Source organism: Strix aluco, chromosome 26 (genome assembly GCF_031877795.1).
Source record: "Strix aluco isolate bStrAlu1 chromosome 26, bStrAlu1.hap1, whole genome shotgun sequence".
NCBI lineage: Eukaryota > Metazoa > Chordata > Aves > Strigiformes > Strigidae > Strix > Strix aluco.
The window spans coordinates 2,495,057-2,518,977 of record NC_133956.1 but is presented as its reverse complement, the minus strand read 5'-3'; the positions used below and the strand labels follow the sequence as shown (position 1 = coordinate 2,518,977).

The 23,921-nt window shown below is 69.1% G+C and overlaps 1 protein-coding gene across 1 annotated transcript; it reads left to right on the top strand.

Annotated features, from left to right (window-relative positions):
• Positions 1 to 2,889: 2,889 nt before the first annotated feature.
• On the top strand, positions 2,890 to 23,771 carry COL16A1 (collagen type XVI alpha 1 chain). The gene is made up of 75 exons (XM_074850862.1): positions 2,890 to 2,974; positions 3,046 to 3,372; positions 3,506 to 3,662; positions 3,745 to 4,088; positions 4,396 to 4,496; positions 4,539 to 4,779; positions 4,911 to 4,973; positions 5,120 to 5,237; positions 6,896 to 7,019; positions 7,108 to 7,383; positions 7,478 to 7,558; positions 7,884 to 8,015; positions 8,567 to 8,620; positions 9,599 to 9,634; positions 9,996 to 10,022; positions 10,189 to 10,251; positions 10,439 to 10,480; positions 10,572 to 10,616; positions 10,810 to 10,845; positions 10,993 to 11,055; positions 11,220 to 11,264; positions 11,346 to 11,441; positions 11,534 to 11,572; positions 11,835 to 11,879; positions 12,144 to 12,179; positions 12,333 to 12,449; positions 12,555 to 12,590; positions 12,711 to 12,746; positions 12,850 to 12,939; positions 13,038 to 13,082; positions 13,208 to 13,243; positions 13,351 to 13,404; positions 13,584 to 13,700; positions 13,779 to 13,814; positions 13,933 to 14,040; positions 14,145 to 14,267; positions 14,349 to 14,402; positions 14,484 to 14,525; positions 14,675 to 14,710; positions 14,937 to 14,990; positions 15,059 to 15,127; positions 15,251 to 15,304; positions 15,438 to 15,464; positions 15,542 to 15,607; positions 15,697 to 15,750; positions 15,846 to 15,899; positions 15,987 to 16,040; positions 16,139 to 16,183; positions 16,272 to 16,388; positions 16,804 to 16,839; positions 17,075 to 17,155; positions 17,334 to 17,378; positions 17,754 to 17,798; positions 19,134 to 19,187; positions 19,295 to 19,348; positions 19,679 to 19,732; positions 19,860 to 19,904; positions 20,031 to 20,084; positions 20,185 to 20,220; positions 20,461 to 20,523; positions 20,661 to 20,732; positions 20,923 to 20,976; positions 21,072 to 21,116; positions 21,368 to 21,412; positions 21,506 to 21,559; positions 21,645 to 21,698; positions 21,826 to 21,876; positions 22,025 to 22,114; positions 22,225 to 22,260; positions 22,387 to 22,431; positions 22,527 to 22,715; positions 22,793 to 22,859; positions 22,948 to 23,124; positions 23,214 to 23,291; positions 23,392 to 23,771. Exons 1-75 carry the CDS (start codon positions 2,890 to 2,892, stop codon positions 23,592 to 23,594), a joined length of 6,027 nt encoding a protein of 2,008 aa, XP_074706963.1. The 3' UTR covers positions 23,595 to 23,771.
• The last annotated feature ends 150 nt before the right edge of the window (positions 23,772 to 23,921 follow it).

The window sequence follows — 23,921 nt, the reverse complement described above, 5'->3', positions numbered from 1 at the left end:
CCGGTGCGGCTGTTTCTTGGAAGCGCGGCTTGGCTCCGGTTTTTCCGCGCTGGGTCGGTGGGCAGGGGCCGCAGGATCCTGCTTTCCATCCCCCAAGCTCGGCGTCGCTGGAGATAAACCGCTCCCCAATTTGCTGAGTGCTGGGAGAACAGGATCCGGCCTCCTTCCTCCCGGCACAGCGAGCGCAGGCAGGAGCGGAGGTTTCCACGCCGCGGCTCCTGGGGCCGGTGGGGCCCTTTGTGCCACTGGACTGGGGACGAGCTTCCCAGGGGAGCACCCTGGCAAAGTGAGGGAAACTGAGGCACGGGAAGAGCTGCAGAAGGGATTGGTGCGACCCCCCCGAAGCGATTCACAGCCGAGTTGGAGGGTCCTGGGAGCTGCTGGTTACGCTGGTGTTAGCAAGGGGTGGGTTGTGGGGCCAGACTGGGCTGTGGGGCTGGGTTATGGGGCCAGACTGGGCTGTGGGGCCGTGCCTGGTGCTGGGGGTGAGGGCAGGTCCCACCATCCCAGCTCCCCCCCCCAGGAGGTGCACAAACCCCACTCATGCCCAGGGGCCCGTTGCTGCTGGGTGGCCACAAAGAGCAGCTCGGGAGCAGTAATTGTCCAGAAAAGCAGAATTATAAAAGTTTTGTTATATTTTGTACCCACTTGCTTTAATTACCCTTAATTACCAGAGTAGGTGACTCGCAGGAGAACCGAGCGCTCTGTCACCGCATCCCGGGGGCTGTCGGCTGAATAAATGGCAGAGTTGAGCCGCTCTTCAAAAGCAGAGTCGCTTGGTTTGCCCGTGACAGCTTATTTATTGCGGGCTGAATAAATATCAGTTGTTAATTAGAGCGCGTTTATTGAGATGCATGCGTCCCTAACACACGTTTGTAAAGCTTCGGTGTAAATAGATTCATCACAATTTGGGAGGAAAGCGGCTGAGCCGGGACGTGGCGGTGCCACGGCGTGCTGGGCATCCCTCGGAGAGGGGACGTGGGGACAGGGGGACCCGGGGCCACCCGCCACTGCTTTGTACCCCCCCAGACCCCAACTCGCGTGGGTCAGCGGCTGCGCTGAGTGGGCCCGCTCCCTGCCTGCTCCCTGCCTGCTCCCTGCCTGCGGGGGGCTCGGGGGGGCCTGGTTTGCGCGGGCAGGGGATGCTGGAGGGTCACTCCCGCCTCGGCCGGTGCTGTGCGGATGGGGGAGCACCCCTGGGGGGCTACCCCCCTCCCCACAGTGGCAACCCTTCTGGCCAGCACTTGGGTGCCCTCTGGTCGCCGGGAGGGGGGGGGAAGAGCTGCCCCACCGGGATGGCAGCCAGGGGATGGGGTTCACCCCCATCCCAGGGATTGGGGCGCCCCGCTCGCCCCCCGCGGGGGGTCCCCTCCTCCGGGCGGGGGTCCAGCCCCCGGGGGAAGGCGCGTCGCGGGGAGAGGGCGCTGCCGGAGGAGGCGCCCGGAGGGGAGGAGGAAGAGGAGGAGGAGGGCGGGGATGCGAAGGCGGGCGGCGGCTCGGGCCCCCCCGGGTTGGGGAGGCGGAGGGCGGGCTGCCGCCGGGGGGGGAGGCTCGGGCCCCCCCCCCCCCCCCCCCCACCCGGAGGGAGGCGGGGAAGGCGGCGGGGGCGGCGCGGCGGAGCTCCCGGTGTCCCGCGGCGTCCCCACCGCCCCGGAGCGGCCGGACCCGCCGCACCGCCCGCTCCCTCCCCGCCAGCCCCGGGCAGCCCCGGGCCCCACCGGGCACCGCGCAGGTGAGCCCCGGGCTCCCCCCCCACCCCCCGAGCCCCCGCCGCTGCCGCCGGTCCCGGTCCCGGGGCAGCGGAGCAGACCCCGGCCCCGCCGTCGGGGGGAGCGCGGAACGGGGGATTCCCCGTAATTAATCGTACTTAATCACCACCCCGGGGGAGGGTGGGTCGGGGATGGTGTCCCGGAGCCGTGGGGAGCCGCCGGTGAGGAGGGTGCAGGGGTGGGAAAGACGGGGTGCAGCCGGAGAGGGGGGGGCACGGGGAGCAGCAGGGGGAGCACGGGGGGTGCGGAGGGTGCAGGGGTGGGTGCGGGGGTGCAGGGGAATCAGGGGGAGCAGGGTGGGTGCAGGGGAATCAGGGGGAGCAGGGTGGGTGCAGGGGGGACAGGGTGGGTGCAGGCAGTGCTGGGCCAGCGGAGCCAGGAGGCTGCAAAGGGGGGGGGCCGGGAGGTGCAGGGGTTGTGCAGGAGGTTCAGGGCAGAGGAGCTGGGGTGCAGGCAGGGAAGAGCTGGGGGGTGCGAGAGAGCTAAGTGCAGGCAGGGCCACCGGTCACAAGGGTCCCCGATTGCGGCATGTGGGGACGAAGGCGCAGGGATGCACGTCCTGCTCCTGAGCGGCGAGCGGAGCCCGGCATGTCCGTGTCCGGTCTGTCACGACGCCCGGCTCTGCTGCCTGCAGCCCTGCCTTGCCTCGTGGCAGGAAGCAGGCAGGAGTGAGGCCAGGTCGGGGTGACCCACAGGGCCTGGGCCACCCTGGGGATCCACATGGGACTGGGAGGTAAAACAGGAGGGAGCGAGACCTTCCTGGGGGGATCTGCGCAGGAGGGACCCAGTTCTGCTCTGGGGCACCCCAGCCTCCGTGATTCTGGATGTTTGGAGTAAATGTGGGTGCTGGGGTTGGACTGAACCCGTGAATGCTGGGGTGCTGGGGCTGGGTGCGGAGCAGACGGGGCATCCAGCAGTGGATGGGGGCCACACTGACCCCCAAAACCTGCCCAAGATGTGGCCGGGTGGGTCAGCATCAACTCTGTGCTGGTGGCTTTGCTGGCAGTGTCCCAGCACGGGCGAGCTCGCAGGCCAGGTGCTGGTGCCCACCACGTGCCCATCCCGCCGCTGCCCAAGCTCTCTCCCTTGCAGGTAGCCACATTGGCCCCGAGCCACTGCCATGGGCACCATGAGAGGTCTCTGGGCCCTCGCGCTCGTGGGGCTCATCAGTGCCTGCGAGGGGAAGGAGCTGCCGCTGGCGGAAGGTAAGTGGCACCGCGAGCGAGGGCTCGGGGTCTGCAAGGGAGCCACCCCCTCCTTGCCCATCCCAGGGCAGGGATCGCAGGGCAGAGGGGGCCGGGGGACACCGTGAGCCGCGCTGGGTCCCCGTGTGCCAGGACCACACGCAGGGGCACGCTGGTGGCCAGAGCAGCGGCTGCAGACGTCGGCTCCTTGCTGAGCACCGGCCATCCTGGCTTTGGGGCTTTGCTCGGCATCCCGTGCGGGCAGGGGGCCAGGGAGGGCCGAGCGAACCCTGGCGTGGGGAGCCAGCCCGGGGACACCCCGCCATCACCCCCACAGCAGCCAAGCGCTGGGAACGCCCCGCGGAAAAGGCAGCGCGGGAGGAAGCCGGGTCTGGGCAGGAGCGAGTGGGGGCTGCTCTGTAGGTGAGCCAGGACCACTCAGGGCAGCTGCACAGAGCTCCCGACGGGGTTTTGGCCTCTGGCTGCCAGGTGGGAAGAGGTTTGGCCATGGTGCACGCCAACGGTGGAGGGCTCGGGGCTGTCCCCAAGCAGCTGGGGACGGGGGGACAGCGACTGAGCTCACGGGGGTCCCCGCCGAGGCCTCCCTGGCCGTGGGGCCACTGAGTTTGGGTCCCGGCGTGAGGCCGGCCGCAGCTCGGGGTGAGCTCGAGGCGGATGGCGGGGAGGAGCCGCTGGCAGCGAAGCCGTGGTTGCATCAGTCTTTGCGGGGGTGGAGCGGTGGCTCATCCCGGGGGGGCCCAGGGGCTACCCGGCTGCTCGGGACCCTGTAGCCGGCACTGGGGGCTCCTGGCTCCCAGCCCTTCGTTAGGGAAACCACAGTCAGGGAGACAAGGTTTTCCCTTAGGGGCAGCGCTGGGGCCAGGAGAAGCTTCCAAGCAGATCGCACCCGGGGTGATTTATGCCTCGTTTTCCGCCCCATGCCCCGCTGCGGATGATCTCACCGCCGGCGGGAGGGAGCTCTGCCCCTGCCCCAACACTGCTACCGCCGTGCCGGGGGTCCCGGGGGCGAGGGGCACCTCCCTGCACTGCTGCTGGCCCTGTGCGAGCGAGTGGTCAGCCTGGGGGAGAAGTGCTGTGGTGGGGCCGGGCTCTCAGGCAGAGGTGGAGGTGGCCAGTGGGGCGGTGGGGGCCAGAGCCACCCCCCGGGAATGGCCAAGGGCTGGGGAAGAGGCGAGTGACTCATCAAGGGCCATCCCTGCTCCAGAGCTGGTGTGCACAGAGACAAAACAAATTCCTCTTTCAATACCCCCTTGTTTCCTCCTCTGTCTCGCGCCTCCCAACATCTGGTAGTATCCAGCGGAGGTGGATTGATGCTGCTAAAGCGATAATTTATCAGCGCAGTTGCAAACAGCACCAGCATCCCCGTAATCGCGACTGACACGGCATTTCCTGCTGCTCAGCCTCCCGCTGTCCCCTGGCAGGGCCCTCCCGCCTGTCCCCAGGGGCCACCAGGCCTGACGATGTCACCAGGACAGGGCAGGAAGGCCAGGGGGCAGCTCTGGGTGCCACCTCCCCGCCCTGGGTGTCCGCGGCACCCGGCTGAGTCTCCTGATGCCGATTCCAGCCGCGGGGCTGTTTTGAGGCAAAACACGCAGCAACTGGGAAAAGCATTTTTCACCTGGTGAACTTGCTGCGGGAGGCGGCTGGAGCCAGCTCTGAGCTCACCCCCTCCTCATCCCTTCCAAACCTGCTGCTTCGCTCCCAGCGGGCTCTTTGCAAGGAGCCAGCGCTGCCGTGGGAGCGGCGGTTGCTGGATCCGTGCTGTCCCGTGGCTGCCAGCGGCCTCGGCGTGTTGGGGTGGGGGGGTGAGGTGAGCTCCCAGCAGCACCCCGAGACCCGCCGGGGCTTAAGGGGGGGTCTGCACAGTCTGACCCTACTTGTACAGCCTCCCCCTGCCCTCGGGGCCACCGCGGTGATGTGCTGATTTACCTTGCAGGGGAGCTGTGCCCGCAGCTCTGGGATGAGGATCTGGTCGGGGACAAGTATGAGAATATAACGGGTAAGGAAAATCCCCCTCGCCCCGCAGTCGGGGTCCCCACACAGCCCTGACTCCCTGGGGGTGGGCTCTGTGCCCTGCCTGGAGAGCGTCAGCCCTCGGCGCCCTTGCCAGGGCCAGGTCTCACCTCCTCTGCTCTGTCCTTGCAGGTTTTAACCTGATTAAAAGGTTTGACCTGCTGAAGATCTCCTCCATCAAGAAAATCCGCAACCCGAGGGGGCCGGTGGTGCTGCGGCTGGGGGCCGTGCCGCTGGTCCAGCCCACACAGTGAGTGCGGGTGGCTCGCAGGGTTGGCTCTTGGTGGCCAAAGCACCACCAGGCACCATCCCCACATCTTTTAAGGATGGGGCCAGGTTGAAGCTCTTTAAGCTTTGCCTTTAGCTCGTGCTGGAGAGGTCAGGCAGCTCCGCAGCACCTGGGGGGACACACGGAGGTGCCGGTGGTGCAGCCCCGGGGCTGCCCAAGCCATCTTCCTCCTAGAAAGTAAATCGTGGGCAGCACAGCGGCTCGGCTGGGTCGTGGCCAGCCCTTACGCAACCACGGCTCTGTGGCTGCTCTGTGTCTGCTCTCCTCAGCTTGGCAGGCGCTTGCCGGGGTCTAGACAAGCTCAAAAACGCTGCCCAGCTCTGAGCAGGCGCTGCTGGGTTTGCTGGGGCCGCAGGGGTCTGCTGGGGGAGGCTCACAGAGTCCAGCCTTCAGCCCCACCGTCACCTCCGGCACGTCCTGCCCAAGGGGCAGGGGCTGGCGGGGGTGCTGGCAGGGATGCTGCAGCGTGGCAAGGTGGGAGCAGGTCCATGGTCCTCGTGAGCTGTTCCTGGAGGAAGCTGCTGTGGTTTGCACGCCCACCTGTCCCCACATCACCCTGGGGCTGGCACGCAGCTACACCGGGCATGGGGCTCTCCCGAGGGTGAAGGAGACCCAGCCTTGGCTCCTGACCTGGGCAGCCAAGTCCTTAGATGGTTTCGAGATGGCAGATGCTCCGGGCTGGTGTTGCTCTTGGCTGGGTGCCTGCGGCAGCCCAGAGCCAGCCCAGGGCACTGCTCAGCATGGGGGTGGCCCCAGCAGCCAGGTCGTGAGCACCCATGGGTGCCCCTCCACCCTGGCCCCACTCCTTGGTGCCCAGCGAGGACAGCCCTGTCCCCCACGGAGGGAAGAGGGGACCGCTGGCTCTTGCCTGCTCCTCATGCCTTGGGCCAGCTCCAGAGCAGTGGCTTGGAAAATTGGTGGAGCCGAGGCTGGGAGCAGAGCGGAGCCCAAAGCAAATATTTCCAGCAGTGGAGCGGGCTGTGGGCGAGGTGGGCACCGTCCCATCGGGGAATGGGGGGGACCAGGCTGCCCACAGCCTGCGTGGGAGCATCTGTCCCATGGAGCCTGTGGGGTCAGGGACTCATTTCCCAGCCGCCCAGGGGCAAAATTCGATCCTGTGGTGAGAAGTGTATGGCCCCGGGCGCTGCAGCCACCCCAGGAGGGTGTTTGGGGGGTGCAGTGGAGGCGGTGGCTGTGCCGTGGGGCAGGGACGGGGACGGCGGTTGGGGGTGCCTGGGGAGAGCTGGGCTGGGTCCCCTCCACCTCATGTGCGTGTCCAGCCTGTGCTTTGGGGGGACGGTCCGAGCTCCCCGTGCTGTGCCAGGATGGGAGGAAGCATCTCTGCCGTCTGCCTCGTGTTCTGCTCCTGTTGCATAAGCGCTGGCGTCTCCGGCAGCCACAGCCCGCGCGTCCGGCCCAGACACAAACAGCTCCAGGTCCAGGCGCTGCCGCCTGGGGCTGGATCCGCCCCAGTGGCATCCGCGGTGCCACTGATGGGGACGGACCCCAATGGCACCCATGGGGGCTGGGGGGGTGACGCTGCCAGCGGGTGCCATGGGGATGGGGGTTTTGGGGCCAGTGCTGCCGCCAGCCGGAGCTCCTGACGCCTGTCCCCGCAGGCAGGTGTTTCCCCGCGGGCTGCCCCCCGCCTTCACCCTCATCCTCACGTTGCTGCTGAAGAAGAACAGCACCGGGGAGCACTGGTACCTCTTTCAGGTCACCGACCGGCAGGGCTACCCCCAGGTACAGCCCCAGGGCGGTGGGACAAACCAGTGGAGAGGGGCCAGCTGGGAGCTGTACCCAAGCGTGGTGTTGTCCCCTCTGTGCCCAGCTCTCCCTGGCCGTGCACGGCCCCGAGAAGAGCCTGGAGTTTCAGGCCAGGGCACCGGGGGCCGCGTTTGTCAGCGCCGTCTTCGGGGGAAAGGCCGTGGCGTCCCTTTTCGACGGGCGGTGGCACAAGGTGGCGGTGGCTGTGCAGAGCCGTGCAGTCTCCGTCCACCTCGACTGCGCCTCCATCTCCTCCAAGCCGCTGGCACCCCGGCGGGCGCTGGCCCCAGAGGGCAATGCCTTCCTGGGGCTGGATGCCGTGCGCGGCACCCCGATGCGGGTGAGTGGGGTGGGGGGGGGTGTGGGCACGCCCAGCCTGGGGTGCAGGATCCGTCCCTGCCTGCCCTTGACCTGCCGTCCCCTTCCTGCTGCAGTTCGACATCCAGCAAGCTCAGATCTACTGTGACGCCGAGCTGGCCAGGCAGGAGGGGTGCTGCGAGATCTCTGACAGTGGGGTGAGTGTCCCCCCGCCGCCTCCCCGGGCCCAGCCGAGCCCTGGCATAGCCCTGCCCAGTCAGGGGTTTCTCCAGAGGGGAAACTGAGGCACGGTGAGGGCAGGTCTCTTAGCCAGAGCTCCCCTGGGGGTCACCTCCTGCTCATGGTGGCTGGGGACACAGGGCAGCTCTCTGCCAGCCCCAAGATGTCTCCTGATGCCTGTCCCCATGGCCAGCGTGAGTGCAGGAGGCACCCCTCTCCTGAATCACACTGGGTGCTCAGGCAGGGCTGGGGCTCCCTGCTCTCACCCGAGCAGCCCCCCGTGACCCCCCTCTCTCCCAGCAGTGCCTCATGGAAGCACCCAAGACCCGTCGGCAAGCGGAGCTGATGCAGAGCAGCAACCTCATCGAGATCTCGCCGCAGCCCGAGGGCCGGGTGTACACCCGCTGCTTCTGCCTGGAGGAGCCGCTGGGCGCGGTGAGCTCCCGCGTCCCTCCGACATGCCATCACGGGTCCCTGTCCCAGTCCTGGTCCCCATCCCGGTCCCAGGTCCCCATCCCAGTCGCGGTCCCCATCCTGGCCCCATGGGTGGGCAGCACTCAGCCTCTGTGCTGGGTGCCCGATGCTGCTGATCCTGCAGCCACGTTGATTGAGGCCCTGGAAAAGCCCAGCCTCATATTTTCCGCCGCGCCAGGCTCGGTGCGAGGGGAGGGAGGGAGCTGGCGGCGGCCAGACGCCGGGGAGCGAGGGAGGGGAGGGCTCCTGCAGCCCCACCGCTGGTCTGCACCGGCTGAGCCTCCGGCTCAGGGCTCAGCCTGAGGCAGGTCTCACCCAGGGGTGCCCCAGGCAGGGTAACCCCTGGGTGCAAGGGGAAGTAGCACCCATGGGTGCCCCAGGTAGGGTGACCCAGGGATGCAGAGGCAGCATAACCCAGGGGTGCAAGGGGAGGCAGCACCCTGGGGTGCACAGGCAGGATAACTCAGGGGTGCACAGGCAGGTAGCACCCATGGGTGCTCTTCTCTCCACAGGAGCCAGTGAGGACCTCGGGGAGGACCGGCCCGAAGGGAGATCACAGGGAGAAGGTGAGGGGAGGTGGGGAAGGGTGTCCCAGCCCAGTTGCCCCTGTCCCTGCCCACTCGGCTCCGGTCCCTTCCCTCCCAGCAGTGCCGCGGCCGTGCCAGGAGCCCATCTGCGCCCCAGGCTGGGTCTGTCCCTGCTGCATTCGGGAACTTTCTGCTGCTGCCAGAGCTGCAGGGCTGCCTGCAGAAGCGGCTGCTCTGCTCCCCCCGAGCAGGAACTGAGGCCCCACTTAACTCTCCGCCGCTGCTGGAGCGATCCCAGCCGTGGCCAAGGGCCTCTTTGTTCCCTCCGAGCGTCTCCAGCGCGCTGCCGGAGCTGGGAAATGTCTCCAGCACACCCTGGGCCCCGTCCCTCTGTGGCCCCGTCCCCCCGGGGCTGCTGTGACCCGATGGTGGGATCCTCACGGGGATCCCCGGGGTGTCAACCAGGTCCAGCAGCGTGGCTTGGGGGCCACGGGGGCTATGAGCCTGCCTGGCTTTTCTTCTCACCCTCTGCTCTGTGTCGCTTCCCCGCGGGGTGACAGGGGCCCCCCCAGACAGCTGGGGACACCCAGCGAGGGGCTGAGGTGTGGATGGGAGCCCCGGGGACCCTGCTGACACCAGCCCCCGGGCGCGGGGTGTGGGCAGCCGCGTCCTGCCTGGCCCCAGTCCCGGGGTATCGGGCTGGAGCTGCCGGTTTGGCCCGGTGGAGCTGTGGTCAAGCCACAAAGCCGCAGGGAGAGCCGGGTGCCAGGCCAGCGCTCTCCTCACCTCCCGGGGACACGGCGGCGGGGAAACGCTCTCCTGGCTTTTCCGTTCTCCACCCCGGGCATCCCCCCGTGCCCACGGGCACCCCAGGGCTGGCGGGGAGAGGTGCTACTGGGTGAGCCCCATGGGTTTGGGGTGCCCAGGGGAGCGGGGCTGTGGGGGCTGTGGGGCTGTGGGTGCCGTGGGGTTTTGGGTGCTGCAGATGGTGCAAACCGCCATCCCCGTCTCTTCCAGTGCCCGCCCTGCTCGCCGCAGATGGCCTCGGCAAATGTGAGTGTCCCGTGCCGGGCAGGGGGAGATGGGGACAGCAAAAGCCACCGAGGTGCTGGCTCGGGGGTGTCACCCATCGCCACCAGCCCCCCACGACCCGTAGCTCCTCCTGGCCTGGGGCCTGGCAACATCTGGCTGTGGGGAAGGTCTCTGATCCCTTCCAGATGTGGCCCTGTTCCTCTGGCAACCTCTGGCTGGAGGCGTGGGGTTGATGGCGGGGGGATGGTGGGTGTTTGGGACCCCACATGCCCCATGGAGCTCCCGGGGTGGCACCTGGGGACAGGGTGTCGGGAGGGTGGGGACTGCTTGGAGGCAGCGTGCCCTTGAGGGGCTCCGGGACACCTTTCTCCTCTCTCTTCAGGTCACGCTCGGTCCCCCGGGTCCCAAGGTAGGTTTGTCACCCCCCCAGGACACACAGAGCTCAGCTCCAGCAGGGACGTGGCCACGCAGACCCTCGGCTGTGCCTGGAGCATCCCTGCGCGGGAGCCGTGGGCACACGCGTGACCATGGGGACACCCGTGTCCCCTCTCGTCACCTGCACCCCTCTCTTGCAGGGCGGGAAGGGCGAGCGCGGCCTCCCCGGCACCACTGGCGGCAAGGGGGAGAAAGGTGACCGTGTGAGTGTCCCTGGGTCTGGCCCGGGAAGGGACCCCCACTCCCTGCTGTGGGGCTGCTCCCTGTGGGGGTCCCCAGCACACGGGGGTCCCACTGCCCTGGGGAAGGCTCCTGCCCCCCATGGCCCCCCCATCCTTGGCCATGGCCGGTGCAGGCAGAGCCCCTGAGCCACCTCCCCCCCCTCCGCAGGGTGCTGACTGTGTGCGCACCCACCCTGGTGGCCCCGTGCAGGTGAGACCCACCCCCTCCAACCCTCTGCATCCCGCCCTCCCCACCTCTGCTGCCCTCCCTCACCCCACTCCCTCCTCTTCCTCCTCTCCAGTGCGCCGAGGGGCCGCGGGGCGAGAAGGGGCAGCGTGGAGAGGCTGTAAGTGACGCTCAGCGGATGGGGCACGGCACGGGGACCCCCCCAACCCCAACATCTTGTGGGTACCCCGGGAGGGGGTGCGGGGGTCCGGCCCCGACGAGACAGCTCAGTGGGTGATGGTGGGGTGAAAGGAGTGAGCAGGAGGCACGAGCCCACCCGTGGGCACCCACTTTGCCCTCCTGTTCCCACGCAGGGGCTCCCGGGGGCAACTGGCACCGATGGGCAGAAGGTAAGTCCAGCCCGCCCGTGGGTCCTGGCGTGGCGGTGGGGACGACTGTCCCATGGGTCCTGGCATGGTGGCAAAGGCGCCAGGGCCTGCCAGTGCCAACCTGGGTGGCGTGGGAGACAGCATGGGTGACATCCGCCTGTCCTGCAGGGCCAGAAGGGCGAGAAGGGCGACGGGGGACTGCAGGGAAAACCGGGGCGCCCGGGCCGTGACGTGAGTAGTGATGGGTGGTACCTGGGCATCCCCTGGGGGACCCCCCAGGCATCCCCTGGTGTACCCCCCGGGCAGTGGGGTCCAGCCGCTGGACCAGCCCCCTCGCTGTGGCATGCACAGTGCTGCCCGTGCTGAACCTTCACACCCCGCTCCCATCCCGGCAGGGCCGGCCCGGAGAGATTTGTGTGGTGGGCCCCAAGGGCCAGAAGGTAAGTGGGGGGCTCTGGGTGCCAGAGGGTGGGGGCATGCAGCACCAGCGCCGGCACTGACACCCCCGCTTTGCCTTTCAGGGTGACTCTGGCCTCGTGGGACCCGAGGGGCTGGCTGGCGAGCCGGGGCCGCCGGGGAAACCAGGTTCTCCGGGGATTGGTTTTCCAGGGAAGCCGGTGAGGACCCCCGGTGCCGTGGGGCTGCGGGTGGGCATCGCGGCTGGCCAGGGTGCTTGGGCAGGGCTAACGCTGTCCTCTCTCCTTTTCAGGGTGACCCTGGTGGCCCCCCAGGTCCAAAGGGAGAAAAGGTGAGTGGGGATCAAGGGGTCCCAACTGTTCCCCATCCTTCCCACAGTTCGGGAAGTGCTGGGGATCCCCGGCTGGAGCTGAGTCAGCGCTGGCTTGCGTGTCGCTGGACAGGCAAGCCCCAGCTGGGTGGCCAAGGGCTTGGCTGGGGGGCCAGGAAATCCCCTTGAGGGGTGGGGAAGGGTAGCACGGGGGTGCTGGGGATGCCAAGGCCTGCGGCTTTCTCCATTGATGGGCTCAGGCTTCTCCCGTCTCTGGCTCCAGGGCAGCTCGGGAGCTCCTGGACCCGGAGGATCGCCTGGGACGCCCGTGAGTACCGTGAGCCCGGAGCCAAAGCCCGGGGTCAGGGACGGGTTTCTTGGCTCTGGGCCGGGGCTGCTTGGCTGGAGTGATGGTGGGATCCGAGCCCAGGCGTGGAGAGGGGTTTGGGAGAGCCGGCAGCCTCATCTGGGGCCGGGACCGTGATGTGCCGTGGCTGGTGGCAGGGCTTGGGGGGTGCTGGGGGTGCTGCTGGGGCAGTCCTTGGCCTTGGGGCTCCCTGAAGCAGCCCTGTCCCCTGCCTTCCCCCCGCAGGGACCCCCCGGCGTCTTGGGGCCGAAAGGAGACAAGGTGGGTGCAGCGACAGCATGGCCGGGTGCGGGGCTGTGCCACGGCCACGGGCATGGCAGCCCCTGCCAGCGCGGCTCCGTCCGTGCCCGTCCCGGGGCTCTGAGGAACCCCCCCAGCCTGGGGCTGCGTCTCACTGTCCCCCCCCCCGGGCAGGGTGAGCCGTGCGAGGTGTGTCCCACTGTCACCGAGGGGATGCTCGGTGCCACCGGGCTGCCCGGCAAGCCGGGACCCAGGGGAGCACCCGGAGTGCCCGGCAAGGACGGGGTGTCGGTGAGTCTGAGCCTGGGGGCTCACGGGAGGGCGGGCGGGATGTGGGGCCGAGCAGGGTCTTGTCTCAGCGTCTCTAATGCTCCCTTTTCGTTTTCCGCTCCCCAGGACAGACCTGGCCCTGCGGGACCCAAAGGGGACAGGGTAGGTGACACGGGGCCAAGGGGTGGGCTGGCTTGTCCCCAGCCGGAGCCGGGGGGGACGCTGAGCACCATCCAGCCCATGCTGCCAGCACCCAGCCCAGCTCCTGTGTTTCCATCCCAGGGAGATCCTGGCATCCACGGGATGAAAGGGGAGAAGGTGAGTGGCCATCCCTCCATCCCACCTACCTGCTTTTGGGGGTAGGGGGGGCAGCCCCTGTGGCCCCCCCACCCTGAGCTGTGCCCTCTCCCTGCCCTCACAGGGGGACTCCTGCCTGTCCTGCGACACCCGCGTCCTCGCCGCGCTGCTGCGGGGTCCCGCCGAGGGGCTCGAGGGTGAGCCAGGGCTGCCGGTGAGTAACATGGGGCTGAGCCCCCCCTCTCCCGTGCCGGAGGGCTGACCCGGGGCTGCGCAGGTGCTGGGGGTGTAACCGCGTGGGGTGTTTGGCAGGGCGAAGCGGGGCTCCCCAGGCTGGCCGGCATCAAGGGTGAGAAGGTGGGCGACCCCCCCTCCTCCCTTTCTGCCCCCCCCCGAGGGAGCAGCAAGGGCTGCGTCACCCCGTGGGGTCGGGGCAGCCTCGGCTCCTTCTAGGGCCCGATCCTGACCCTGATGCCTTGCAGGGGGATGGTGGCCAGGAGGGACCCACGGGAAGACCGGTAAGTGGGGGTGCAGGGGCTCAAGGGGGGGTGCTGGGAGCCCAGGGGTGCAGGAGTGGAAGCAGGGGGGGCTGTAGTCTCACCTCTGCCCTGGCTTCTGGCTGCAGGGGCTGCCGGGGGACAAGGGTGATCCAGGCGTGCAGGGGCTCAAAGGAGAGAAGGTGAGACCAGCGACGGGGCCTCTCCGGGACCCTGCTCCCTGCCTCATCCTTGAAACCTCCCCAGCTGAGACCTGTGCAACTCGCTGCATGGGAGAGCCCTGAGCTGGGGAGAGCAGCAGGGGCTGAGGGCCCCCCACTGTGCTGCGGTCCCCGAAGCCACCAGGATGTCCCCTCTGCAGGGCGAGCCGTGTGGGCAGTGCCCTCCTGCGCCACAGGCCCTCGAAGGGGCAGCGACAGTGCTGGCTGTGCCCGGGCCACGGGGGGAGAGGGGCCAGGGTGGCCCCCCGGGCAGAGCGGTGAGTGTGTGTCCCCTCTGCTCACGGGTGCCCGTTTTGGGGGATGCCCTGGCCTGACCCGTTCCTCCATTCCCCCAGGGCAGACCTGGTGACGCTGGCCAGAAGGGACAGAAGGTGAGAGGGGCTGGGGAGGGGGCTCTGGCAGTGGCAGAGGGGGCTGTGACCCACCCCGGGCTGTGGGGCTGGGTGCCCCCCACCGCCCTGTGCCAGCCTTGTCCCCTCTCCTTGCCAGGGGGACGCAGGCAGCCCCGGGGACCCCGGCACCCCAGGCACGGCCGGTCTCCCGGGGCTGTCAGGTGAGCCTGGCATCAGGGGTCCAGCTGGCCCCAAAGGCGAGAAGGTGAGACACCCCCCCCCAACCCTGCACTTGTCTGGGGACCCCCACCCCATCACCGTGGCGTCACCCCTCCCCGACCCCCCCCTCCTGTGCTCCCTCCGCTGCAGGGAGACGCCTGCGAGCCCAGTCCCACTCCGCATGGGGACTTCTCCGATGGGATCAGCATCCCGGGAAAACCCGGGGCCAAAGGGGACCAGGGCCCCCCCGGCATCGGCCAGCCAGGCAGACCCGTGAGTGCCCCCCGCCCCCAGCCCAGTGCAGTGGGTGCCCGGTGGCACCGTGCACTTGGGGCTGACCCTGATGTGTTTTAGGGGAAGCCGGGATTGCCGGGGGTTCAGGGCCCCCCCGGACTGAAGGGGCTGCAGGTGAGTGGGATCGTGGTGGGGGGCGCCAGGCACATGGGGAGGGGGTCTCAGGGCCACTCACTGCCCCGCTGTCTCCCTTAGGGTGAGCCGGGACCACGGGGGATCGGGCAGCCGGGACCGCAGGTGGGTGTGGGGTGTGCCCGTGTTGTGCCGTGTCATGCCGTGCCGTGTCATGCTGTGTCATGTTGTGCCATGTCGTGCCGTGTCGTGCCGTGTCGTGCCGTGTCATTCTGGGCAGCTTTACCAGCTCTCACACACTCTGGTTTTCCCAGGGAGAGCCCGGGAGCACCGGACCCCCTGGGACACCCGTAAGTAGCATTTGGGGCTGCCCAGCCCTGGGAGATGGGGCAGCCGCCAGCCCCCCCCCGATTCCTGCAAGCTGGGGGGGCTGCACCCCAGCAGCGTCAGCCCCCCCACCAGCGCAGGCGGTGACAGCAGGGGCCTGGCCAGCCGGCCCTAGGGACAGCGCTGTCACCGTGGCTCGCTGGGTGGCAGGGGCTGCTGGGGGGATCTAACACTCCCTCCTGCCCCCAGGGCCCCCCCGGACCCCAGGGACCCCCAGGGATGGCGGCAGAGAAAGGTGCCAAGGTAAGGGAGCATCCCCCAGCCCTCCGCCCCCCCCTTGCCCCCCCACTCCTGCTGTCCTTCCTCTGCAGGGATCTCCGGGGCCCAAAGGTGCCGTGGGACCCCCTGGGCAACCAGGGACCAGCGCCACTGGGCCACCGGTAAGTCCTGCACCCCAGGACGGGCTTCGCCATCCTCCCCTGGCCCCTCAACGCCGGCTAAAAATCCGCCGTGCCGTGGTCTGAGCCCAGCGCTGAGCTTCCTCACCCTCCTCTTCCTCACAGGGCCCTGAAGGGCAGCGGGGGCTCCCCGGGGTGCCGGGGTCCAGCGGGCAGCCGGTATGTACAGGGGGTGGCAGAGGGTGCTGAGCACGGTGCCCCGGTGCTCACCCGGCCATGGGTGAGGGGCACAGGGCAGGGGGGGTGCTGGCATCCCCCCACTAACGCCCAATTCCGGCTTTCCTCCTCGCAGGGGGAGAAGGGCGCCCGAGGCGAGAAGGTGAGTTGGGGTTGGAGTCGAGCTGCACCCCCGTGTCCCCCCACCGCCCTCCCTGCCCTCACCTCCTCTCTCTGCAGGGAGACCCTGGGGAGTGCCCCTGCCCACCCAGCCCCCGCCAGGACCCCAGCTACGCCGGGATGCCGGTAAGCACCGCAAGCACCCACGGGCCCCCCCCCCTTCCCCAGCTCCGCTTCGCCCCCGCTGAACGCTCTTCCCCTTCTCTCGGCCTCAGGGAGCCCCAGGACTGTGGACTGGGATGTCCTGGCAGCCACAGCCAGGCCCTCAGGTGGGTGCTGCTCCCGCTGTGCTGCGCCCACTGACCCCCCACCCGCACCCACCTCACTGCCTGACTCTCTTCGTTTGTGTTTTGGGGTGTCGCAGGGTCCCCCTGGAGCTCCCGGCCCCCCCGGCCCCCCTGGTGCCCCGGGCCGCCAGGTGAGCAATGGGAGATGAAGCGGGTGAGCGGGGACTGATCCTGCCCAGCTTTTAGCACCGGGTTTAAATATTTCTCCTGGGCTTTAGGGGATGCCAGGACACAACGGTTTGCCGGGACTGCCCGGCCCGGCTGGAGACCTGGTAGGTGGTGGCACTGCCCTCAGCAGCTTCCCCCGTGGCCACCCGTCCTGCTTCCCCCGGCGTGGGGACTGTCCCCTTCCCTCCTGCGTCTCTTCCAGGGGCCACTGGCTGTCATGGCCGAGAGGAACATCGAGGTGCTGAAGGTGAGGAGCACCCTCCTGCTGTGGGTCATGCCTGGGAGAGGGGACCCCAAGCATTTCGGGGTGCCCCTGACTCCCCACCTCCTCCCAGACCCTCTGCGGGGACTGCGCCCAGCTGCAGGCGGCCTTCGAAGCACCCACCGGTGTCAAGGGAGAGAAGGAGGACGGGGGCATGCCGGGGGCCCCCGGCAGCGAGAACTGCGCCCGTGTGAGTATTTGCCCACCTCAGGGTGGGAATCCCAGTGCCCAAAAACCCCTGGTCTTGATGAATTTTGCGGTGAAGTGCAGAGATGCTCTGGGGCATTGGCTCGTGTGGCGGTTGTGCAGAGCAGCGGGCGCTGGCAGGGCTGGGCACGCTCTGAGCACGCTCCGGGCACGCTCTGGGCACGCTCTGGGCACGCTGGTGCCACTGGGCAAGCAGACAGGCTCCCCTGCCTGCCCCAATGGGGTCCCTGGGGAGGGTGATGGGCTTGTCCTGCGCAGGGCCCAGTGCAGGCTGGAGCAGCGGGTGCTGAGCGCCCGAGGGGTGCAGGATGTGGGGGCTCCACACCCCGCTGTGCCCCATGGCTCCTCCAGTGCATCCCTAAAGGGGATCCTCGGGTGACTCCTGGGTTTTCTTCCAGTGCCTTGCTCAGTTCCCGAGAGCGGAGGAGGCTCGGGTGAGTGAATCATGTTGCCCAGCACCCTCTCCCTGCCCCCAGACTGACTCCCTGGACCCCAGGGTGCTGCAGGAATGGTCCCCACTGGGGAAGGACCCGGCACCGTACCCCACTGCGGGAGCATCCGGGGCTTTGGGGAGCGGAGGTTGCTTCAGGGGGCACTTGGCGGGGCTTGGCAGGGCTCAGCCGTGGGCAGAGCTGGCGCCGGGTCATGACGTGTCCCTGTTCCCCGCAGGGTGACAGCCCTGACCCGGACTGTGTGGGCGATCCCGGGCTGCCAGGCACCCCTGGCATCCCCGGCGAGAGAGGCGAGCAGGTGGGTGCACCCCCCACTCGCAACGCTGCCCCGCTCCTCTGCACCCCCCCACCATCCCAGCCCTTCCCAGTGGCCACGGGGGCTGTGGCTGGTCCCTCGGTGCCCCTCAGAGCCGGAGTGGTGCCAGGCCCCCGTCCCCCTCACCACGGTCACCTCTGACCCAGCCGTCTCTCCCCAGGGCTCACCGGGACTGCGGGGACCCCCGGGACCACCCGGGCCCATTGTAAGTAGCCCTGCCCGGGGCGGGGGGCTGCTGGGCTGTGCAGGCGTCATGTTGTGTGCTAGGGGGGCTTGCAGCCCCCCACTGCAAGTTGTCAAGGGGGCCCAGCACCCTGCCCCAAGGCCACGGTGATGGGCAGAGGGCCGGGGCCGTGGCAAGGTGGAGGTGCGGCGTGGCACGGCACGGCACGGCTGGGCCCCCGGCGAGCCCGGAGATGGAGGCCAAGGCACTGCCAGCGCGGAGACGGAGCAGGAGCCTGGCTCGGTGGGAGGCCGAGGCCGAGCTGGCCCGCGCCCAGCCACTCTGCACCCCCCAAGGGCTCAGCCCAGGCTCCCGGGTGCCATTTACTGGCTGTGACCTCCCTGTTTCTCCCCTCAGGGCCCCCCAGGCTTTCCTGGAACGCCTGGCGCACCCGGACTGCCCGTAAGGACCCAGCACGGCTCCACTCTGTGCTCTCTGTTGCTGCCGCTTGGTTTGGCTGTGTCCCTTGTCCCTGTCCCCCTGGGAGCGGCCGCAGCCCCAGCTGCCCCCCTCCCCTTCCACCCATCTCCATCCTCCCATTTCCACCTCCTCCATCCCCATGCAGGGGGCGGTCTCGGCAGACCCCGGGGTCTTCAGGCTCATGTTGGGACCTGGGTGTGCCGGGGATGGCCACAGCCCCTGTGTTGGCTCCCCTCAGCTGCTCTCAGTGTGCCAGGGGGTGGCTACAGTGGTGTAGTGCCCACGGCTCGCCCCAGCACCCACAGGGTGCACCGGATGGCACCCGGTTGCTGCCCCTTCCCCGGCTGCCCCTGGGGACCCCCCTCAGGGGGACCAGGAGGATCCCCCCATGCAGCTGGTGCTGCCTGGGCTCATCCTCCTCCTCCCCTGGTCCCCGGCTCCTCTGGGGTCAGCTAGCCTCCACCACCATCTCCATCTTGTTCGTCATCTCCATCTTAATCCTCATCCTCATCTTCATCTTCATCTTCATCCGCCTGCTCCCACCTGTGCTCCCTCCTAGCACGAGGTGGCAGCGGGGCTGTGCCGGTGGCTCTCGGAGGATCCTGCCTTCTCACACCAGTCGTGTCCTGCTCCTGTCCCCGTGTCCACTAATGTCACCATAACACCACGGTCTGTGTGGGTCTCTGTGGGTCTGTGTGGGCCGTCGCTCTGTGGTGTGCCAGCGTGTCCTGTCCAGCCTCCACCGCCTCGGCGCCACGTCCCCCCACTAACCCGCCCTAGTGGTCCTGTGGCACGGAGCCCGGGGGCTCCCAGCTGTCCCCTGTGTCCCCCGTGTCACACTGGTGCGCCCTGGGAGAACGGGGAGGCAGCGGGTGGCACCGGGCTGTGGTCTGAAGTGTGTCCTGGGCAGTGGCCAGCGTGCCGGGAGCTTGGCACCCCATGCAGCCCCCCCACCCAGGACTGAGCTTCCCACGGCCCTGGGGTTGCCCATGGGTCCTGCCCACGGTCCCCAGCGTGGGGGGCACAGGCAGCAGCGACCTGTGTCTGGGTGTGAGCGTACCCGGCCACGCTGCGTCCGCTGCTCATGGCTGGTGCCATGGGTGGAGGGAGCCCAGCCGGGGGCCGAGCGGGTCCTCCCCAGTGCCCGGAGGTGCTGGGCAGGCTGGGACCAGCGTGAGCTGGTGGAGATCACAGCCCCCGTGGGCCGTGCCCGGGTCCTTGGCCCCCGTGCTCTGCCCGACTGTGCTACCAGGAGGGCACAGCCCCGGGCAGGGGCTGCTGGAGCCCCCCCACAGCTCCTCTCTTCTCCCTCTGAAGGGTCTCCAGGGGGAACGCGGCCCTGCCGGGCTCGCCGGAGCCAAAGGGGAGCCGGTGAGTGGTGTGGGAGGATGGGATGGGGGACACACCGGTGCCCCGTGGGCTTTGGGCACGGGGCTGGGGCATTGCAGGTGGCTCAGCATCATCCTCCTCCTGCACAGGGACCCCCCGGGCAGCCTGGCTACCCCGGAGCGACGGGCCCCCCCGGCCTTCCCGTGAGTACCGTGGGGAGCCAGGCAGCATGTGCCAGCCCCCAACCACCTCGTGTCCCTCCATGTCCCTCCCTGGTGCTCGCTGGGGAACCCCGTGCTGCTGGGATAGGCAGTGCGGGGGGACCCTGGCGGGCATCGAGCCCCATGTCCCTGCCGGGCTCAGCTCTGTCCCACACATTCCCGGTGCCCCAACCATCACCCATCCGCTCACTCCATCCATGCTCCATCTATCCTGTCCCATCTGTTCCCATCCCTGCCCCATCTGTCCCCCCCACATGCCCCGTGTCCCGTCCATGCCCCATGTCCTGCACCTTCATCTCTTTCCTTCCCCAGGGCAGCAAAGGTGAGCGAGGCTACGTGGGCCCCCCTGGGGAGAAAGGGGAACTGGTGAGTCCCTCGGAGCCGTGCTCCAGGGACAGAGGGGCTGGGGGCTCTCCCAGGTGCCCCCCCTCTCCGTGAGCACCGGGGCTGAGGTCCTGGCAGCCACATCCATCTGTGTTCCTCCCCTTCCCAGGGACCCCCCGGCCTGGATGGCCTCCCCGGTCCCACAGGGCCAGCGGTAGGTGCCCCCTCTGATCAGCTCCGGGGGGGGGGCTGTGGGGAGGGAGGGGGCGGGGGGGGGCGGCTGCGGTGACCACGGGTGCAGCGAGGTGCTCCCCACCCACCTCACCCCCTCTTTCCACAGGGACCGAGGGGCGAGCGCGGGCTCCCGGGCAGCGCCGGCGAGAAGGGAGACCAGGTGAGCATCCCCGAGGGCTCCACGGTGACAGGGATCCCCAGGACCCCCATGGGGCAGGATGCGGCCCTCGGGGTCTGGCTCAGCTCCCGTCTCTCCACAGGGTTTCCAGGGCCAGCCCGGCTTCCCAGGGCCACCGGTGAGTACGTCCGGGGGTGTCCCCGGGAGATGATGCCCACCCTGGCTGTGTGTCCCCATGTCCCCATGGGGCTGGGTAGCCAGCTGGGGATGGGGATGGGGGTTTCTACCAGGGGACACGGACACATCCTGTGGGATAAGGAGCAGAGAGCAGAGAAACCCTGTTAAAATGAGTTTGGAGATGGCTGGGGTCTCCTGTCATGGTACCACCTCCCTCACTCAACACTCCTCTTCTCTTTAGGGGCCCCCCGGCTTCCCAGGGAAGGCTGGGCCAGCTGGGCCACCGGGGCCCGCGGCCGAGAAGGTGAGTGCCGTGGGTGAGTGCTACCAGGACGTGGCTGCGTGGTGGCACCGCTCATCCCTGGGGACGGTGGCTGGATTTGGCCCCTGCTCTTGCGGGGTGGCCAGGGGGCTCCCCCTGACCTCCTGTGGCTCTTGCAGGGCAGCGAGGGCATGCGTGGGCCCACGGGGATGCCAGGGCCCCCCGGACCCCCTGGACCTCCAGGTATCCAGGTAAGACCCCCCACCCCATGCCACCCTTGGTGGTAGAGGGGATGGGGCCACCAGTGTCATGGTGCTCCTGGGAAGCGCCACTGGCTGGACCCATTCCCCCGGGACCTGTTCCCATGCCCTGGGGTGCCTGGAGCGGGTCCCTCAGGGACCCCCAGACCCCCTCGGTGACACCCTCACCTTGTCCCCGCAGGGTCCCGCTGGCTTGGAAGGACTGGACGGCAAGGACGGCAAACCGGGGCTGCGGGTGAGGCTCCGGGGCTCTCCCTGGTGCTGGCGGAGGGGTGGCACCCACCCTGCAGCCCCCCCAGGACACCCCAACCTGTGTCTCTTTCTCTCCAGGGTGACCCCGGCCCTCCTGGGCCACCAGGGATGATGGGTCCTCCGGTGAGTGACAGATTTCTTTGTCACCCTCCCTAGTGCTCAGTGCCTGGCATGTCCCTGCAACTAAGACCGGGTGTCCCCTGAGCCGGGACTGTCCCCCCCGGATGCTGAGCCCGAGGGGGTGGGTGCACATTCCCCCTCCCCAGGCCTGGCGCTGCAGGATGGGGTCCCCAGTGGAGACTGGGGTGGGGGTGACTTGCCTCAGTCTGCTTGCGAGAGCCGGGACCCCCCACCCAGCAATTTTCTCCCTCCAGGGTTTCAAGGGGAAGACGGGACACCCGGGTCTCCCGGGACCAAAGGTGAGCAATGGTGGGGGACAGCCCCGGGGACCCCGCTCCTGGGCCAGGGTCTCCATGCGCTGTGCACCCCACAATGTCCCTTCCTCCTTTTAGGGTGACTGCGGCAAACCCGGCCCCCCAGGGAGCACAGGCCGGCCGGGAGCGGAGGTGAGTGAGGGAGTGGGTGGGCACAGGGGCCCTGGGCTGGATGCCCCCCCCGCCACACCACCCCTCATCACGCTGCCTTCCCCAGGGTGACCCCGGACCCATGGGACCCCAAGGCCGGCAGGGACCCCCAGGGCTCATCGTAAGTTGGACCTGTCCCCCCCAGTGCACCGGGACGGTGCCCATGGCGGGGCCTCCCTCCAGTGCAGGGAGTGGGGGCCCCCCCATGGCCCCCCCTCCCCAGCTGACACCCCTTTCTCTACCCCCAGGGCCCCCCTGGCAGCCCGGGGCAGCCGGGTCCCGCTGGCCTCGCTGGAGTGGTGAGTACAGCCTGGGGGCAGACCCTGCCCGGGCTGTGGGACACGGGGTGTCGGGTGGGTGCCACGGAGAGCAGGTTTGGGGGTCACCGTCCCCATCCTGCGCTGACTCCGCTGCTCCCGCCCCCCTCCCCCTCCTGCCTCCCTGCAGGGGCTGAAGGGCGAGCGGGGCTCTGTGGGCGAGCGAGGTCTGCCAGGGATGCCAGGAGAGCCGGGACCCCCGGGCCACCCGGGACCACCGGTGAGTGCAGTGGGGGCACGAGGGGGGTAGCACAGCCCCCTGCACCCCGCTGCAGCAGGGACGTCTAGGACAGCACCCCCATCTCACGCTGCCCCGCTTTGGTTTCGCAGGGGGAACAGGGACCAGACGGACCCGTCGGTAAAGAGGTACGAGCGTGGGCTCTGCGGCTCACCTGTGGGACCTGGGGTCACCTCGTGGCGTCCTCTGGCATGGCCACGATGTCCCCAGGGTGGGGGACACCCCTGCCACCCCACTCCTCTGTGTCTCCCCAGGGCCCCCCAGGAAAACCTGGCAGCGCAGGACCGGCCGGCCAGAAGGTGAGGGGAGAGCCGTGGCCATCCTGGCACCCCGCAGCCCCCCGCTTGGGACGGGGGGTGCTGGGGCTGAGCTCTGCCTCTCCACCTCTCCGCAGGGAGAAGCTGGATCCCCCGGCGAGAGAGGCTACCCCGGGGAGAAGGGCAGAGCCGGCATGCCTGGGGGACCGGGGAAGAGCGGCTCCATGGGCCTCGTGGGGCCACGGGGGCCAGCGGGAGAAAGGGGCCCCCCCGGCTCACCGGGACCTGCGGGCAGCCCTGGGCTGCCGGGCCCCCCGGGTATGATGGTAAGGAGGGACAGCTGGGACCCCGATCCCCCGCCCCAGGGCCTGGTGGCGATGGCCCCTCCTGTGTCCCCCCCCAGGGAGACGTGGTGAATTACGACGAGATCAAGAGGTTCATCCAGCAGGAGCTGAGCAAGATGTTTGATGGTAACGGGGTAGCGGGGGCGAGGGCCGGTTGCACCCCGGTATTGCCTCGTCCCTGCCAACACTGAGCGCGGGCCACCTCTCCCCGCAGAACGGATGGCGTACTACACCTCCCGGCTGCACTTCCCGGTGGAGATGGTGGCATCCCCAGGGAGACCCGGTCCCCCGGGGAAGGACGGGCTGCCCGGCCGGCCGGGACCCCCCGGTTCTCCCGGGATGCCGGGGCAGATCGGCAGAGAGGGGCGGCAGGGCGTGCCGGGCATGCGGGGTAAGTGCTGCTCGTCGGGGTGTTCCCGGTGTCCCCGAGCACAGCGGTTGTGCCCCGGTGTCACCCCTCTCCGTCCACCTCTCCTCCAGGTGAGCCGGGCGCCAAGGGAGAGAAAGGAGAGAAAGGCGTGGGGGTGATGGGGGACAGCGGCCCCCCGGGACCCCCAGGTGAGCCCCCTCCCTCTGCGTGGCCACCAGCCCCATGCTGGAGCTTGCCACCAGCCCCAGCACCTTGCCACCTCTCTCTTTTTCTCTCCATCTCTTCCAGGTCCCCAAGGGCCACCAGGCTACGGGAAGATGGGCCCCCCAGGTCCTGTAGGACAACAGGGCATCCCTGGCATCCCCGGCCCCCCGGGTGCCACGGGGCAACCAGGCAAGACGGGGCACTGCAGCCCGGCAGAGTGCCTGGGGGCCATGCCCCTGGAGCAGCCCCTCTTCCAGCCCAAAAACGTCAAGGGTCCCTTCGGCTGAGGGGGGCCCCCCCGTGCCCCCCCCGACCTTTGCTGTTAATATCGTTTCCCCGCTGTGCCGGGGGCTCTGCCTGTCCCGCGGGGGGGGTGCATGGAGGGGTGCGGGTGTTGTACAGCTCCGTCGCGATCGTGAGGGCAGGTGGATCCTGCCCGGCCAAATACACCCGTGCTGGTGCCCCCCAGCTTCGCGCCTCCTCGCTCGGCCGCGGGCCCGATCCCTGTCCCTGTCCCCGAGGGGCGCTGCTCTGCCCAGTCCTGGAGCCAGACAGGGCTCAGGCCACCCCGAGCCCCCTCCTGCCCCATGGCCCTGGGCCTGGTAGGGGGGGAT

Coding starts and splice junctions, on each gene's coding strand:
- COL16A1 (XM_074850862.1), top strand. CDS start 2,890: ATGGGCACCATGAGAGGTCTCTGGGCCCTCGCGCTCGTGGGGCTCATC. Junction 12,180..12,332: donor TGGGGCCGAAAGGAGACAAG/GTGGGTGCAGCG, acceptor CCCCCCGGGCAG/GGTGAGCCGTGCGAGGTGTG. Junction 12,450..12,554: donor CCGGCAAGGACGGGGTGTCG/GTGAGTCTGAGC, acceptor TCCGCTCCCCAG/GACAGACCTGGCCCTGCGGG.